The 17002-nt window shown below is 45.6% G+C and overlaps 1 protein-coding gene across 6 annotated transcripts in view; it reads right to left on the bottom strand.

The window, feature by feature from the left end:
* The window catches only part of ATP8A2 (ATPase phospholipid transporting 8A2), a 338417-nt gene extending 327585 nt beyond the window's left edge, over nucleotides 1-10832 (bottom strand). For 4 of the 6 annotated variants that reach the window (XM_079973394.1, XM_079973393.1, XM_079973391.1 and 1 more), the window contains exon 1: nucleotides 10610-10830. Coding sequence is in view for 4 of the 6 variants with exons in the window: in XM_079973391.1 (XP_079829517.1) it covers nucleotides 10610-10685 (76 nt within the window). In the remaining 2 variants the exon portion in view is untranslated. Of the gene's footprint in view, nucleotides 1-10609 lie in introns of all 6 variants that reach the window. The other 2 variants (XM_079973395.1, XM_079973390.1) reach the window with 2 other exon arrangements.
* Nucleotides 10833-17002: the final 6170 nt, after the last annotated feature.

The following is a 17002-nucleotide window of genomic DNA, read 5'->3' on the forward strand; positions in this document are numbered from 1 at the left end:
TCATTTCTGATTCAGAGTTGATCCACTGAAATTAAAATCGCTGTTGATTACAGAGGGCCTACTCTGAGTAAAAGTTTGTTGACTACAACCCATTGGGTGGAATCCTATGTAGTGCTAAGGAGACTGTTCTGCTAGGCAAGAAGAAATGCTTGAACAATCTCTCATCCCTGCGGGATCACCCAACGCTTTAGAGTGGATTTAGTGCAAGCACAAGAGGCAGAGAGAGGGGAAGCCCCATTGCACTAGCAGGAGTCCTTGCAGGGTCTTCCGCTAGTGAAACTGGTATTTGAATCTGGCCCATTATATTGCAAGTATTGTATTATTACAGCTGTCTGAATCAGGTGAGAGACAGTATATGGGCATTTCGCTCTCTGTGCTGACAAATCATGACAAATCACCCAAACTCATGTCTATTCTGCTAAACATGAGAGACTAATGTGGGTTGATTCCCTACCGCTAGAAGGCAAAATCCGCATGGAACATGGAGTGACAAGTCTGTTATCCCCAGGCTGTTTACAGTTTTTCATATTGATTTCCCAAGTTCAAACGGAGAGCCACATTGTTCAAGGGGTAATCACTTCCAAGCCTTCATGAAGCCATCCCAGCACACTTCTGCACTTAACTGAGGCAGTGGCCCACCATTTTGGCCAACTCTGAAAATCACATCATGGGTTCAGTTCAAATGTAGCAGTAAGTCACGGCTTGTGCCCAAATATGACTCCAGGTTTAACAGGAGGGGCTTATCAAATATGCCATCTAGGGCCCTTTCCTACATCACTGCCCCACTGGCACCACCTGGCAACAACCGAGACCGGTAGCACACCATTTAAAAGTCCTGCAACGTCCCCAATTTAGTGTTACTCCAAGGCAACATCGGAAATGTAAATGGTGGTTCCTGCACCTCCATTTAAATTTCCCATAATGCCTCGAAGAGACAAAGCATGGGGGTATTGTGTGAAATTAAATGGTGGCTCCTTAATCCAGTTGCCTGCTGCTTGTTATCAGTGGCAGATAAAGGGGAATCCAGGGAAGGCCTCAGGAATGAGCCTTGCTAGAGCCCTGGGGCTCCAGAAGCTATACAGCAATGCTACGTGGTGACACCGGGCCTGTTTGTGCTAACCAAAGTTTAAAGTGGGATTTTCAAATGCATCTCACGTAGAGGTAAGCCATGGTTTGTGTGGCTTTCTTCCAAAACAATACACTGAGGGCCATGGTAACCATTGGTTTAAATGTAACACCCAAACCATAGTTTGCTCAAACAGCTGTTCAGCAGCCATGATTTGTTGGATAGAATTATCATGCTTTGCAAATCATGATTTGCTGCTATATAGGAACTATCAAGTTGTGAATTTTCCATTGCTCACAAAAGCAACACATTTGGACAGTAGAATTTATTTCTAAAAAGGTAAAGGACCCCTGGCAGTTAAGTCCAGTCGCGAATGACTCTGGGGTTGCGGTGCTTATCTCACTTTACAGCAGAGGGAGCCGACGTTTGTCTGCAGACAGTTTTTCCAGGTCATGTGCCAGCATGACTAAGCCACTTCTGCTGAAACCAGAGCAGCGCACGGAAACGCCATTTACATTCCCGCCGGAGCAGTACCTATTTATCTCCTTGCACTTTGACGTGCTTTCAAACTGCTAGGTTGGCAGGAGCTGGGAACGAACAACAGGAGATCACCCGATTGCGGGGATTCGAACCGCTGACCTTCCAATCGGCAAGCCCTAGGCTCAGTGGTTTAGACCACTGTGCTACTGAGATATAAAACTGGTGTTCCAAAAGAATGCTATGGCCCTGATTCAAGGAAAGTAAATGTGTTTAAGCTTAAGTCAAAATGAAATAAATGGGATGTTAAGTTAGTAATGACTAACTTCTCCCATTGATTCATTTGTCCTATTGATTAAATGAGACTTAAATGCAGTGGACTTCCTCTGGATCGGCAGAAGGGGCCTTTGAGACACAAATTCTACTGCAGAGTTGGTGCTGAGCTGTTGCAAAGAAGAATGCAAATGTAACTCCCCAAATAATGCATCTGTAGAGGGAAAAATACATTTTCCCAACCGTGATGAGTTCTGTTTTGTAGCCGGGAAATGCACCCCCTACCCCCTGAATGGCACATCCATTACTGTGTGGAGAGACAGCTGGCACAACAATGTAAAGACTTGGAAAAACAACTCATTCTGTTGTGTCAAAGAAAAAATGAAATCAGACCAATGGGGGGGAGGTTCATGGACACCCTGAAAGCCACATAATGCTCCTAGATTGTCACTGGATGCCCATATGGCTTCTATGGCACCGCATGCCTTTCACCAGCCCAGGTAACTTTTCCCTTGTGCACACAAGCCCACAAAGTTAGAAGACTAGCACTATACTGGGAAGTACAGACAGCAAAAATTTCCCATTAGCTAAATAAGGATAATGGCTTTGCACCAGCAGGTCGCCTAGCATTTATAGCTCAATTTTGCAAACTTTGAAAAGGGATACTGTAATTACTGCTTTGATACAACAATATTTTGACATCCCCTGGATGGAGATCACAAAGGACTGGAACAGCATTTATTTATTTGAATCAATATTAATGGTGTCAACATCTGACCTCTAATTTTTTTGCAAGCTTCAAGTGATTTTTTTTTTTGGGGGGGGAGGAGGAAATGCACTTTGCAACCACCTAGTGTGATATTGACAACAGCTTATTTTTAGACAACTTAAAAGAGCCAGGAAGGAAAGGATGCATGTCACTTCTCTCTGTGGCTTCAACAAAAAAGAGTTGTAAGCATCTTAGAGAATAACTTAAATTTAAATCAATGTGCGGCCTCTTATTATGGTCATTTGGTGGCACTAAAGCATGGATAGGAAACCTGGGACCTTCTAGATGTTGATAGCCTCCAACTGCCACCAACCTGAGCCAGCATGGACAATGGGCAGGGCTGATGGGAGACAGACTCCAGCAACATCTGGAGGGCACCAGCTTAGGGAAATACTGACCAGTGTGAGAGATGGAGGTAGAATTTGTTTGGTACACTTTTCACAGTGGACTAAATCAATTTGATGTTGGGACTGCAACTATCAGTCAGATTGTGCACATTCTGTGATCTGCCATGAAATTTCAGTCCCCAGAAGCATGTACATAAATAAGGATTGTGTGTAAAAAACAAAAACACAAAAAACCCACATATAGAAAAGGTGTATATTAGGGGGGATGCACTTGAAACTCAAATGCATATTTGGCTTCCGGGTTAGCGCGATCGGCTAATGGCAGATTCCCTCCGAGCTCCGGAGGGAATCGGCTCTGCTGAAGACGGGTCTTACCGCGCCGGCGACGCGGGGACCCTTAGAAACCGCAGGCGCGGAAGCCTGCGGACTTGGTGACTCGGCGGGCACCTTTAAGCGCCTTCCCCGACCCACGAAGAGCCTTTTTAAAGGCTACGGAGAGGGTACGGGGAGCGGCGTGGTGCTGTGAGTAGACCGCTACTTCAGTGGAGCGAAGCCGCGAGCCATGGCCGGAGAGCGCTGACTTTTTTCCCAAAATTCGGACTGGAAAACAAACAACCCGTGAGCAGAATGGAATTTGGACTCTAAAATTTATATCTTTGAATTCGGTACAACCAGGGGATGTGCTAAAGGGAAGTCCGCACCCCCCCCTACCTACAAACGATCTAAAGCAAGGGTCGGAGAATTAAGGTGAAGAGTATGGTTTTTGGTGTCAGATAAAAGATATTTCCATGAATTTGACAGAAGAAGTCTTTGTGCTGGAGAGAAAGTGAGGAATTTTGGAAGTTTTTGTGTAAACCCCCCCCCCCCCGAACCTGGGAGCGTCCTGTGCGTAAGCCGGAGGAAAAAGAATAAGGAGTTTGACAGCTGTCAAAGGAGTTGTCAAACAGGCGGTGAAAGTTAAGAACTTTGTTACTTAATAACTCTCTGAACTAAAAGTGTTGTATCTGAATTGAGGTGGTTGGAAACAACGTAGCTATAAACAACAAAGTAACAGACTGTTGGAAAAGGACTATTAAGCAATTGGAATCCCCCTAGGGGGAACTAGAGACATTACAATGGCTGCAGAAGGAAAATTACTGGCAGAGTTAGAAAAAATGTTTTTTCTTGTGGGAATCCTGCAAGAGCAGAGTACGGCTATGAACAAAGAACTTATGACCTTGAATCCTAAAACAAACAACTCTGCTGAATGTGTAAAGGAAGGGACTGATAAGAAATCTGCAGCTGAACCAGAAGAGACATTTTTAGAACTGGTGGAAAAGAAAGGAGTGGAAAAAGTACAGGAAAATACCAATCAGGAGTCTATATTGTAAGGAAATAAAGAAGAAGATCTTTGGATTGCAAATCTGTGAAAGATGAGAAAGATGAAGGAGGAAGTCCCTGGAATACCTGGAATGCTGGAATTTAAAAGAATAAAGAAATATGATTGGGACTTCCTCTTTGAGTATGGGAGATCAGCTGACCTTTTGCAGCAACTGCTTTTAAGTATCTTGGATAGAAGAAAATTTGATGTGACTGTGACAGAACTCCTTCGAGACCTGAGGTCCAACAAGAAGAATTACCAACAAAATCGGCAGAGAGAGACGGACAGAGATTTGAAGGCCTCGGATGTGAGGAATCCGGGCTAGGAACTGTGGACATTTGCTTGGGAAGGGATGGAAACCGGGGTAGGGAGGGAGGGGAGAACAGAATCTCAAAATTTTTATGATTTTTGTATTTGGCTATTAGGACATATAATTAATTAATATATAAAGGGAGAAATTCGTGGAAGGGAAATTAGGTCGACCTTAGAAAAAGGATTTAATGTTTATAAGAGAATTGGATAAGTTAAATGTGGATAAGTAAAAAGAGCTAAGTTTAAAAATAATAATAATATGTTAAAGATGAGAGACAAGAACTTGTTGAATTAATTATTGGAATTGGGATGTATGAAGAGGGGGTGGGGGGAAGTCAGGGAAAGGGGGTAAAGAAAGCAAGAGTATGAAATTATACATGTTTTGTTTTTGTTTTTGTTTTGTGTGTGTGTATAAAATGTGAAAACCTAATAAAAATTTTATAAAAAAAAAAAGAAACTCAAATGCATATTTTACAGCATGTACAAAATGCATACAAAGGGAGGAATACAACGGCACACTCTTCCAATTGTTCCATCAGTGCAAATATTTCAGCTTTCCCAATGGAACGATCCTGCCTCTGGCCTCTGCACTCTTCTGAAGAAGAAGAAGAAGAGTTTGGATTTGATATCCCGCCTTTCACTCCCTTTAAGGAGTCTCAAAGCGGCTAACATTCTCCTTTCCCTTCCTCCCCCACAACAAACACTCTGTGAGGTGAGTGGGGGTGAGAGACTTGAGAGAAGTGTGACTAGCCCAAGGTCACCCAGCAGCTGCATGTGGAGGAGCGGGGAAGTGAACACGGTTCCCCAGATTACGAGACTACCGCTCTTAACCACTACACCACACTGGCTCCCACACTGGCTTCTGGGGGTTGTCCAGAGCCCCCAGAGCTGATTTGGGTGGGTGGGGGTGCACGAGGTGATGAGGGGGGGACGTCCTGGTGCACAACTGTGGCGCACATGCACAACTGGTCATAGTCCTGTGCTGCCAGCCACAGCTCAAAGGAGGGAGAAACCAGCCAAGTTTCAGGGGGGGGGGTACTTGCCTGGAGGCAGAGTTCAAATACAAGGTCCAGTTCAGTCCTAAAGTCAGGAGTATCTCAGTTCACCTAGTCAGACAATCCGGGGGTCAAGAAAGCCGAGGGTCCAAGGTCACGAGAAGCAAGAAGCAGCAAGGTTTGGTCAGGAATCACAAATGTTGTTTCCAGCAACTGACTGAGGCTAGAAACCCTGCTTAAGGATGTTGGAGCCAGCTGGTTCTCATCAGGAGCAAGAAGGCTCCTGATCATCAGCACGTGGAGTGACTTTGCCTTCTGCTCCTTCAGGTTGCTGCTCAGCAGGTGAAGCCGACTCCTGGCCCATGACACAACTGCTGCTTCCAGCTAGCGCACCTACTTAGTTGAATCTGGCCCATAACATGTAATGGTTCATAGGGGAATCACGGGGAGGGGGGAGGGAAGGATGCATGTGAGGCAAGGTGGGAGAGTAGCAATGTTGTGCAATGATGTTCATTGCCGTGTCACACCACACCTACTGATGTGAATGATATTCAGTGCTGCAACATGCCAGAACGTCAGCCAGAAAGCCTCTGTTCATAACACAGCAGGTACTGCCGTGTGGAAGGGACATCAGAAAATGGGACAGAAATGCTAGCTTACACAATACTCCCTCCACCTGAATGTACTCCTAAGCACCTCTGAAATTTTTGCAACCTAGGCTGTTGCCTAGCCTGCCTCTATTGTTGGGCCAGCTCTGGTCTGAAATCTGCTTATCTGAAACATTTCTGCTTTGAAAACTGAAACGCTCAAGGAAGCCAGCAAAGATAAAAAATTTAAAAACCGCAATCACCAAAAATATAGCAATTGAAAGAGGAAGAGTCAGCAGAATTAAGTAATGTATCAGATATGCCATCAGGGCATAGGTTTGGGCCCCCACACATTCCAGGAGGCTGCCAAAAGACCCTGAAGATGACAGTGGAACCATGGAAGCGAGCGGCAGTGGCCTACGAGGAAGTGACCAGCTGCCTCAGATACTTCACATTTTACATCACAGCATTGTCATGATTACAGGAATAAAACAGGAGCTTTGTCCCCAGGCTTCCTCAGCCTCGGCCCTCCAGAGGTTTTTGGCCTACAACTCCCATGATCCCTAGCTAGCAGGACCAGTGGTCAGGGATGGTGGGAATTGTAGTCTCAAAACATATGGAGGGCCGAAGTTGAAGAAGCCTGTGTTAAACACATTTACTTGCGAATACGCAGCACTGTGTTTTAGAAAAGGGTACGTTTTTAAAGTAAAAATAGTAAGATGATGAGCATCTGATATATAACAATGTACATGCCTGGTTAGCCTTTCCCCAGGTATAAAATGTATTTTTTTAAAAAAAGAAAATTGGCAATTGTATTGGCAATTGACACCAGCCCCAGTAGACCCCCCCCATCAGCTGCTGCTCTCTGGGTGGCCATCTGCCAATGGGGCTGGGTTTGTGGGGCCAGGATTTTGATTCCAAATCCAGCCTAAGCTGCACCACTGTATAAGCAAGGACTATATCTCACTGGTAGAGGGCATTCATTGTTTCAAACGCTAGGTTCAAACTTCAGTGAGAAATCCCTTTAGCAGCTGCCAGGCAGGCTAAAGAATACTGGGTAGCAAAGACCAGTGGTGTGATTTCAGTAAAAGGGAGTACTTCTTTACTTAGTTCATTGTTTGAACAAGTACCTAGGAGTTTCATCAAAAAATTGCAAGGAACAGCTAAGGAACAAGTCAGAAACATTAAAAGGCATGTAGTCCAACATAGGTTTCATGGACACAGCCAAATTCCGGAACTAGGGAGGAGAGAAATTTCTGTCATTCCCCAGAACAGATACTAAACAGTATGGGCACTGACCCGATGCAACAGCAAGTTTCAATGCAGGTGCAGCAGTGTTTTTCAAATGACTTTGCAGATGCAAGTAGTGAACAGATGCCCTTAGCGGACTGTGCTTCCCCAAAATATATTTCATGAGAAAACTCTCCCAAATGCATGCGTTAAACAAACCCAGGCTGATTCACTGTGCTTCCTTGCGTCAACCCTAGAGAGGAGCACACCTCCTAGGAATCTCATATCTTCTCTCTAATCTCCTGCCTGCAACACCTCCACTGCCAATAAATTTTGGGTGCTACCTGTAAGCTCCTGAAATGTGACCTGGGGGCAAGATGCAAGCTTGATGAGTGAAGTTCGAAAGCATAAGAGGAACGAAAGTCAGTGGCAGATCACATGCTTGACGCATATAAAATCCAAGGTATAATCCATAGGTGGTGAATCTTTTTTCAGGCTGAGGGCCACATTCACTTTTTGGGCAACTTTATAGGGGCCACATGCCAGTGGTGGATGGGACCTGAGGCAGAAGTAGGCGGGGCAACCAATGTAAGCTCTATCTTAGTACATGATGTGGTTCCTACACACACACACAGCTGTCTAGTCTCCATCCAGACAAGCAAGAGGCATTATCAAGATTTCAGGGACATATTCCAGCCAGGCAAAAACATGTGGGGTGTGAAGCAGAGCCAGTTAGGGGTATGGCCTGGAGAGAGATCTGAGGGCCATATGGAGAAGGTTGGAGGGGTACATTTGGCCCCCGAGTCTGATGTTCCACACCCTTGGTATTACCCTGGCATTTCCACTTAAGTGTAATTTCTTAAACTGTGGTGGGAGTACTGGCAAAGGGAGTCTTACCACAAGGCAAGGTGAGGTAACCCCTTCTGTTGGCATCTTTTGGATGCCACGAAAGGCAATAGAGAGGGATGCAGGCTTTTATTGTCTGAAACAGAAACAGACCTGTTTCAGCTAACATGGGGCATGTTGGAAAATTCTTCTCCAAAGATCCCTGCAAAATGAATAGGAGCTGCACAAGAATGTTAATGGGCTTTTGCACTTCATGTCCATTCCCATTGGCCTCATACATGATAACCGCCCAAAGGATTATGTTCTGTGTTCAGTATGTGGGTGGGGAGGCATCTGAATTTGCTGCCTCCCAACCCCAAAATGCACCAAAGCAACGTAGGGCCAGCCCTACAGTTAGGCAGAGTGAGGTGGCTGCTTCAGGCCGCAGTTGCTGGGGGAACGGGGAGCTGCAGCATAGCATGGCAGGAAAGAGCTGTCCAGCACCACCCAAGCCAAAGATGGAGAACCTGTGGTCCAGGGTGGAGAAAGCACAGGACCCGGGAAAAGGATAAACACACACACATGCACACTGCCATGGCTTAGATCAAAATCAGAGCTGATCTAAAGTAAAATTAAAACCATCCAGGAGAAAGATGGAAAGGAAGGAAGGAGCAAGTTCTGTTAGATGAGCTTCAATATCTCTTCACCAACACGTGCAGGAGTAGAATGTTCACAAAGAGACTACTGGGAATGAGAGAGAAACTCAATTCAGCTTGCACTGAAAGGCAAACCTACCTAATTTTCACTTTCCAGAACAACATATGAACCAAAACACAACCACCCTTCAAAATCCACACTTCTCCGGATTTTGCAATTGCAGTTCTCCAGCCAAGAAACGCATACTATCTATCTATCATCTGTGAAAGTAACATTTAAAAGTGCATTACATTGGGGAGAATTGATTTGCAAAACTGTGCACATTAGAAAAAATTGCATACCGCTAAGACTTGCATATCAGGAGAAAATCGCATTAATATGATGGTGAATCTTTATGAGGCCTTTGGTGAAATAAATAAGTTGCAAACTGGAACAAAAATGTGGAGAACTGAATTTGGACTTATTAGCAAGGCAGCAGTCACGGGATGCACAGGTTGTAGTCTGGATGAAGGAGCACAAACGTCATCAAATGCCTGGTCATCAATTGCCTCAGACAGAGAGCAATGGTATTGTGTGTGCATACACACACAATTTAGGATACAGGCCATCATAAACACACCCACACACCCATACCCACACCCATGAAATTAGGCCATCTGTCCTTAGAATAGATAGTGCTCATTGATCTATATGTGCATATGTGACCGCTGATCTATATGTGGCATTGACCTATGTGTGCATTGGTCTGTATTTGCATATATGCATTTTTGCATTTAGTGTGCAAGGTTGCACATGTTTCATTGTAGATTATGTGTATAATTACTGGGATCAGAGCAGGAGGGCAGGATAATTTAACCACCTTTCCCACTGCTGCAGGTCTGGAGGAAAATCCATACTCTGAATCTAATGTTTACATCCGGAAGGAGATGGATCACCGGGTGCACTAGTTATATGCCCAAAACAGCGCAATGGTGGGTTTATGCTGGTTTATGCTAATCTCTCCGCCAGTCAGTGCAGGCTTTGCTATTGCTGCTGCTGGCTGACAAATTGACAGGTTTCGTATTTTATTCAATTTGCGAACCGGCCAGAGCGGCAAGCAAGCGCAAGACATTAAAAAAAGCGCAAACGAGCCGGGTGTTTTAAAACGCACGAGCGCGCACTGCAGCGAAAATCCCCGGGCCGGTTTGCAAGGGTCAATCCGGCATCAGGCCCAGCCACGAGCAGAACCCTCCCTCTCCCTGGAGGACGCTAAAAGCGAAACTGGAAACCGATCGATCCGGAGCAGATTGGCAATGGCCCTTTCCCCTCCCTCTGCCGCCCATCATACCATCTCCCTTTCCGAAGAGCCGGCTGGCCGGGCAGCTCTTTTGATTCCGCCCCCCCCCCCCCCAAGAATGCCCTGGCCTGACCTCATCCAACCAGGCGGGCAGGAAGGTGAATGATGTCACGAATCCCCAACCCGGTCGCCATGAAATATGCATGGAATGAGCCTCGCGCTTTCTCTCTATCGATATAAATATGAAATGGAAAGCTCGCGCGGCGAAGAAGCGAGAGGCGGCTTGCTGCTGCGCAGTGGATGCAGCGGCGGCGGTGGCGCGGAGATAATAAAGACGCGGAGGAGGAGGAGGAGGAGGAGTGGGGGGCTCCGGGGGCGCTTCTCCCTCCCTCCGCTTCGCACCCCCCGACCTCCCCGCGCCACCCCGCCCCTTACCAGCGGCCGAGTGGATCTTGGTTTTCCTCTGCAAGGACATCTTCAGCGCCTTGTCGAGGCCGCTGGGGTTCGGCATGCTGCAGCAGCCTGGCGCGCCGCGGCTCAGCAGCGCCCAGGCAGAGGCGGGAGACGAGCCCGGCGGCCGCTTAGGGCTGCGGCAGAAGCAGCAGCAGGAGAGGCGGAGGCGGCGGCGGCGGCGGCCGTGACGACCCCGCCATCCACTCCTGGCCGCTCGCTGCCTCGCGCGCGCAGCCCTCTCCCGCGCGCACGCGGCGGCGGCGGCGGCGGCGCCTCCCCTGCGGCTGGCGGGCGCTTTGGCCTCGCTTCTTGAGGGAGCTGCTCAGCCCGCGCGCCGCTTTTGGCCTCGGCTCTCCGTTGCGGCTCTGCGAAGGGCGAGGAGGGAGGGGGCGAGCGGGAGCTATAGGGCAGCGCCAGCCACCTCTGCGGGGAGAGAGAGGGGGCCTGGCCGAATGGAAGAGGAGGACTGGGGGGCGGGTGGTCCTCGCGCCACGCGCCGACTCGCCGCAATCTCCCGTCAGCTGCGAAGCAAGGTCTCGGCTCCGGCCACCAGGGCGCACGTGCCTCATAAGCAGCCTGCAGCGCGAGGCCGGGAGTTTGGCGGGAAACGCGCCCACTGCACGTGGGAAGCGTGGCCTTTGGGTGCGGGAGTCGTGCCCGTGCTGCGGGTAGTGGCGGCGGAGGCAGGTCGTGTCCGGCAAGAGGGACAGAGAGCTGGCGAAGAGCAGTCGCTGGCCAAACCATGTTTTGTGAATATAGATATATATTCATTTTATTTATTAAAGTCGTACTCTGCCCCTCATCCGGAGGTCGCAGGGCGGTTCGTAACAGAAATAATTCAAAAGGAGAACACAAAACACCTGTCCTTAGATGCTCAAAGAGCGAATTGTGTCCAGCAGGGATGCCAACTTGAATAAAATATTGGCAGATAATAGATCACAAGACGCAGCGCCCACACATTTGAATGGCAATACTACCCATCAACTTGGGTGAGGGCTCCCTCAAATATTTTTTTGGGGGGGCTGAAGGGTCCTCGCCCCTAGGAGTTGGCTCGTCCTTTGCCCTTTCAAAACACCATACGATAATCTTTATTGTCATTGTCCCATACAGAACAACGAAATTGAAATGTGGGGATTTTTGAGGGGGGGTGTTATTCGGTGGTTGCTTTTATACTGATTATATATTCTGTGTTTTTATATTTTGATTTTGTTCTGTGAACTGCCCTAAGACCTCCGGGTATAGGACGGTATATAAATTCAATAAATAATAATGATCCTATGGCTGGCAAACAGCCTAAACTAAATGCTTTTTGAGGCATTTTTAAATTTTATTTATTAAATCTGTGCACTGCTCTTCTTCCAAAGATCGCAGGGCGGTTCACAACATAATACAAAAGGAGAACTCAAAAGTTCTGGCTTCCAGATGCTCAAAAAAAGTGAATTGGTTTGAGTCAGCAGGAGCCCATCGACTCACAGTGCCAGCAGTTGCTGTGTTCCTCTTGATGGGTAGCTGCTGCTGGTGATTTTTATGGCATTTTTGTTTTATTTCTGTCTGCAGGGAAGAGCTCTAGCTCAGGGGTAGAGCGCCTGCTTAGCAGGCAGAAGGGCCCAGGTTCAGTCAGCAGCATCTGCAAGAGAACTGCTGCAAAGGCAATTTCTCCTTGTAAACCATGCCCACCTGCCTCACACCTGATGCCATATGAGACATCAGATGTAGGGCAGGTGTCCACATGGAAAGAAGGGAACAACCAGGACTTAAATTGAGTTCCCAATTGCTCCTTTGCTGGAGCAAGGCGGTCTGAGTGACTGATACATCATTTGCAACGGGGGCGGAGATGCTGGTGGATGGATCTTAAGTGGGTTTTTTCCTCTGCAGATCGGTAGGCTATCTCTCCACTTCATGTTTGTGGAAAACTAATAAAATACTCGTGCAATGATACAAATTAGATTTATTGTTTCACCAAACAGGTTAATTACAGTGGTAGCAATTGGTCTCTACAGCCACAGCAGGCACTGTAACTCTCCAATGGCACACACTTCCATTGTCTCTTGAGACAGACGGATGCCAACAAAATAAATAAATAGTTACAATAAATAACTAATGGACTGTTGATAAAATGAAATTGACATCAGGAACTATACTGCTTGCTGGGACTCAAAGAACTGATTGTTAATGTAAACATTAAATAAGAAGAACACCAGTAAACAGTCCTGTCTAGACTAGGAATCTCAGCAGCCAGCTGCTCTTCAATTCCCACATCGATGTATCTATAAAGACGGTATTGATTCTTAAAAAAAGTGTAGCTGTATTGGTATTCCATAAACAGTATGATTACTTATGTCAAGTGGCAGTAAGATATCCAGAGATTCCATAAGAACATCTTTGGGGACATTGGAGAGATTTATTTACAATATGGCTTTGGAACAAAGCCCTGATTGATCGGTCTTCCTCTTCCATTTTTTAAACAAGGCTCTTATATTATTTGACCCAGACTTCTAGTTTGTTCAGGTATACGATCTGTTATGCAGTCTGGAAGCAACATTTATTTGTTACTGTTTTTTACTTTTCTCCCAAAGGAGACCAGGGTTCCATGCACATAACCCAACAGACCGTCAGAATAAAACTGAAAATAATCATGTAAAAACCCCATAAAGCAGTAAATTCGTGCACATTTCAGTCAGCAGAGTTACTTTAGAGGGCTCTCACCTGTGGCTCCTAGAAGCTGTCAGCATGCAACAGCTACCACATCCCAGGAAATGGCATCGACAGGCCAGCCAAACCAGATTAGGGTAGCCCTTGATGAGTTCCCCTCCATGTGAAAACAGGCTGCAGCAAATTGAGTGGATGAGACCAACAGTGGATCCAATGGTCAAGAAGGTGGTTTCTGCATGTGCTGTAGGGGGAAACTCTACAGATAAGGAAAACTCTGATCCTAAACTTTGGCTGCCTTGAAGAATATCTTTGGGAGAAGAAAAGACAAGGAGTAAACCCTACACAAATCTGGAGTGGAGTCACTAAAATGGTTGGGTGGTGCCTTGTAAGCCTCCTTCTGACAACTCCTGCAGCCAGGCTGAGGTCGAATGTATTGTTCTGGCTTCCTTTGGGCCAAGAGGGAGTTTTGTCTGGGCAGCTTATGTCCGGAGGAGGTTACTTTGGTGCTGTTAACGCAGTGGTTTGGCTTCATTGTCTCTCAAGACAAACAGATGCCAAGTAGTAATAATAGTTTGAACCAGTGCTTGGACTCTTACATAGGGCTATTCTATGAGTTTTGAAGCTCAAAATTGTAAGTCTATCTCAGTCTATAATGGTACATTTCAAAATCACTTGCGCATATGACACACTACTTAGCTGCTATATGTGGAAAAGTATAAAATATGAGCATGTCTTTGGTAAAGATTTTAACTTGATTTTGACTATAATGAGTAGAGCAGTGGAGTGACCTTGTAATTGTCTTTGTGAGTTATCAAATGGGTTTGTTGGACTGCTTCAAGCTTATACACTGTTCAAGGTAGCAAAGAAAACAGGCATTTCAGCACCATGGCTAGCTCTGCAGTGTTCAAAGCAATCAGATGTTGTGAATTATTTCTTGATCAGCACTTGGATTATCATCTAGGCTTATTCACATTTCCTCCAACCCTTGTAATGGTTCAAGCAGCATATTCCACAGCAGTGCTTCTATGCTTAATGACAACATTTTTGAATGCAACGTGGAATAACATTGCACATGCAGGACAGGTTTTTCTCTCTGATTTAGGCATGACAATCGCAGCCTGCTGCAAAATGCTATGGTTTAGAAGGCTGCTCCTTGTTCCAGATTCCAGCCACTCCATTCTACTTCGCTCCTAGTTTTCCATTGCCCTCAATAGTTAGTCAACATCCTGTGACTTTCAAGCATGCCAGGCATGTATGGTTCATAAAAGGGCAACGGAAATAATCAAGCAGATAGCTCAGCTTCCCTGTGAAGAAAGGTTGCAGCATTCAGGACTTTTTATTTTAGGCAAAAGGTTAGTGAGAGGCAACATGATCAAAGTTTATTGGCACTTTCACAGGTGCCACATAATACCCGTACCACATCTGTAATAATTATCATTTAGGGCAGTGGCACTTTGGCATTCCCTGCCTATTGATATCAGGCGGACGCCTTCACTGTATTCTTTTCAGCTCCTGTTAATACTTTCTTACACAGACAAGCCTAGCCAGATGTTTAGCATGTTTGTATGAATTTTAATTTCTTTTAGTTTATTCTATTGTGGTTTTAAATTTCCGTGTTTAAAATTATGTTTGTAATTTTGTAATGCTAATTTTATGGTTTTATCTTTATTGTAAACTGCTTTGAGGTTCTCTACAATCAAGTTTGAAGACAGGAGTGCCTGGCGTGCTCTGGTCCATGGGGTCACGAAGAGTCGGACACGACTAAATGACTAAACAACAACAACAATCAAGTGGTATACAAATGTTAATAAATATTAATGAATAAGTTTGCAAAATTATGCATGGCAAGGAGAAGTGGTCCTACACATCTTGTTTACACCCAAATAGAGTGGGTTATATAACTGCAGTTCACCCAATGCAAAATTCATAAAACCCAAACGGTTTAAATTTAAGGCAAATAATAACCCATTCCTAGGACATACTCCCTGAATAAGCAAACAAAGCAAGGCATTTCAATCCACAGGCACCCATCGTAATGTCTCTCCAGTATGACAATGCCGCCACTTCTGATGCACGGGATCCAGTGTGCTGTAGTGGTTAAGAGCAGTGGACTCGTAATCTGGGGAACCGCGTTCGCTTCCCCACTCCTCCACATGCAGCTGCTGGGTGACCTTGGGCTAGTCACACTTCTCTGAAGTCTCTCAGCCTCACTCACCTCACAGAGTGTTTGTTGTGGGGGAGGAAGGGAAAGGAGATTGTTAGCCACTTTGAGACTCCTTAAGGGGAGTGAAAGGTGGGATATCAAGTCCAAACTCCTCCTCATCTTCTTTTGAAGTATGTTGGTACATGTGTTTAGGATGGTGATTCTATATGTATTTATTTGAAAGAAAGTGGCTCTTAAATGATACTCCACTGCAATTCAATTTTCAAAGACCCATGCTTAGGACCATAACCTATATTGGCTCAAATCCAGTTGTGGATTAGAACAGCATTGGTAGTCTTAAATTTGCCCAAAGTTATACCATGACCATTTGAAATTTTAGGGTCATTTAAAAATACCATCTCCCACCCACTCCATGTTGGAGGCATGTAAGAATAACAAGACTCTTGACACACAATCAATGGGGCAGAATCACTTCCTGAGCATCCAGAGTAAAGGTCAAAGAGATGAGCTACCAGTAATCTAGCTCAGAGATGGATTAGAGTCAAAAATAGTTGCGAGGAGGGACTTTCTAATGAAAGTGTCTTTGTGTTCATGATGCAGCAGACCTAACAGTACACCAATCTTCATAAATAAGGACATAGATCCCAGAGTCATAAATAACAGAAGAATAGTCCAACTGGATCAGGCCAATGGCCCATATGGCATCCTGTTCACACAGTGGCCAACCAGATGTTCATGGGAAACCCACAAGCACAGCAGCACTCTCCCCTGTGGTTTCCAGCAACTGGTATATAGAAGCATATCACCTCTGACTGTGGGGGTAGAACATATTCATTAGGGTTAGTAGCTGTTGACAGCTTTTATGAATTTGTCTATTCTCCAAGTTGCTGGCCACCACTGCCTCTTAAGAGAGAATTCCCCAGTTTAACTATGCGTACTTTCTTTTCTCTCCTGAATCTTCAGCTTCATTGGATGTCAGTCAGTTCTAGTGTTATGCAGAGAGATAATTTCCCCCCTTGTGCTCTTTCTCTGAGCCATGCATCATTTTATACACTTCCATCATGTCACCTCTTAGCTGTCTTACTTGCACCAGAAGAGGAGGAGGGTAAGTTCCAGTTGTTCCATGAGTGCAATGCTTTAGGGAACACTGCACAAGTTCATGCAACTCATATTTCTTCCCCGACTCCTCTGAAAGACTTCTTTACAAGATCCAAGAGACCTATCCAACATCATGGGATGTGTATTACATCTTTGCAATGAGGAAGGGAGAAGTTCTGTTGTGTGCTGAATGACTTCTGCAAGCACGCCGTTATTTAGCTGGATCAAACCATGTCTCTCTACAAGTGTGCACATTTGCATGTGTTACTAAGTATTCATGTAAATTTTTAAGAAATGGAAGCACTGTTCCTTATACTGCCTACTACAACCTAGGTCCAATGAACTGGAATGGTTTGAGGGTTACAGCTAAAGAAAAGAGGCATTGCAGACTCCATTTTTAAAAGAGGAAATTTTCCTTCTCACTCAGCTTTTAAAAGATACGCAAATAAGTCACACATCTG

This window comes from Podarcis cretensis (assembly GCF_951804945.1).
Source record: "Podarcis cretensis genome assembly, chromosome: 4".
Taxonomy (NCBI): domain Eukaryota; kingdom Metazoa; phylum Chordata; class Lepidosauria; order Squamata; family Lacertidae; genus Podarcis; species Podarcis cretensis.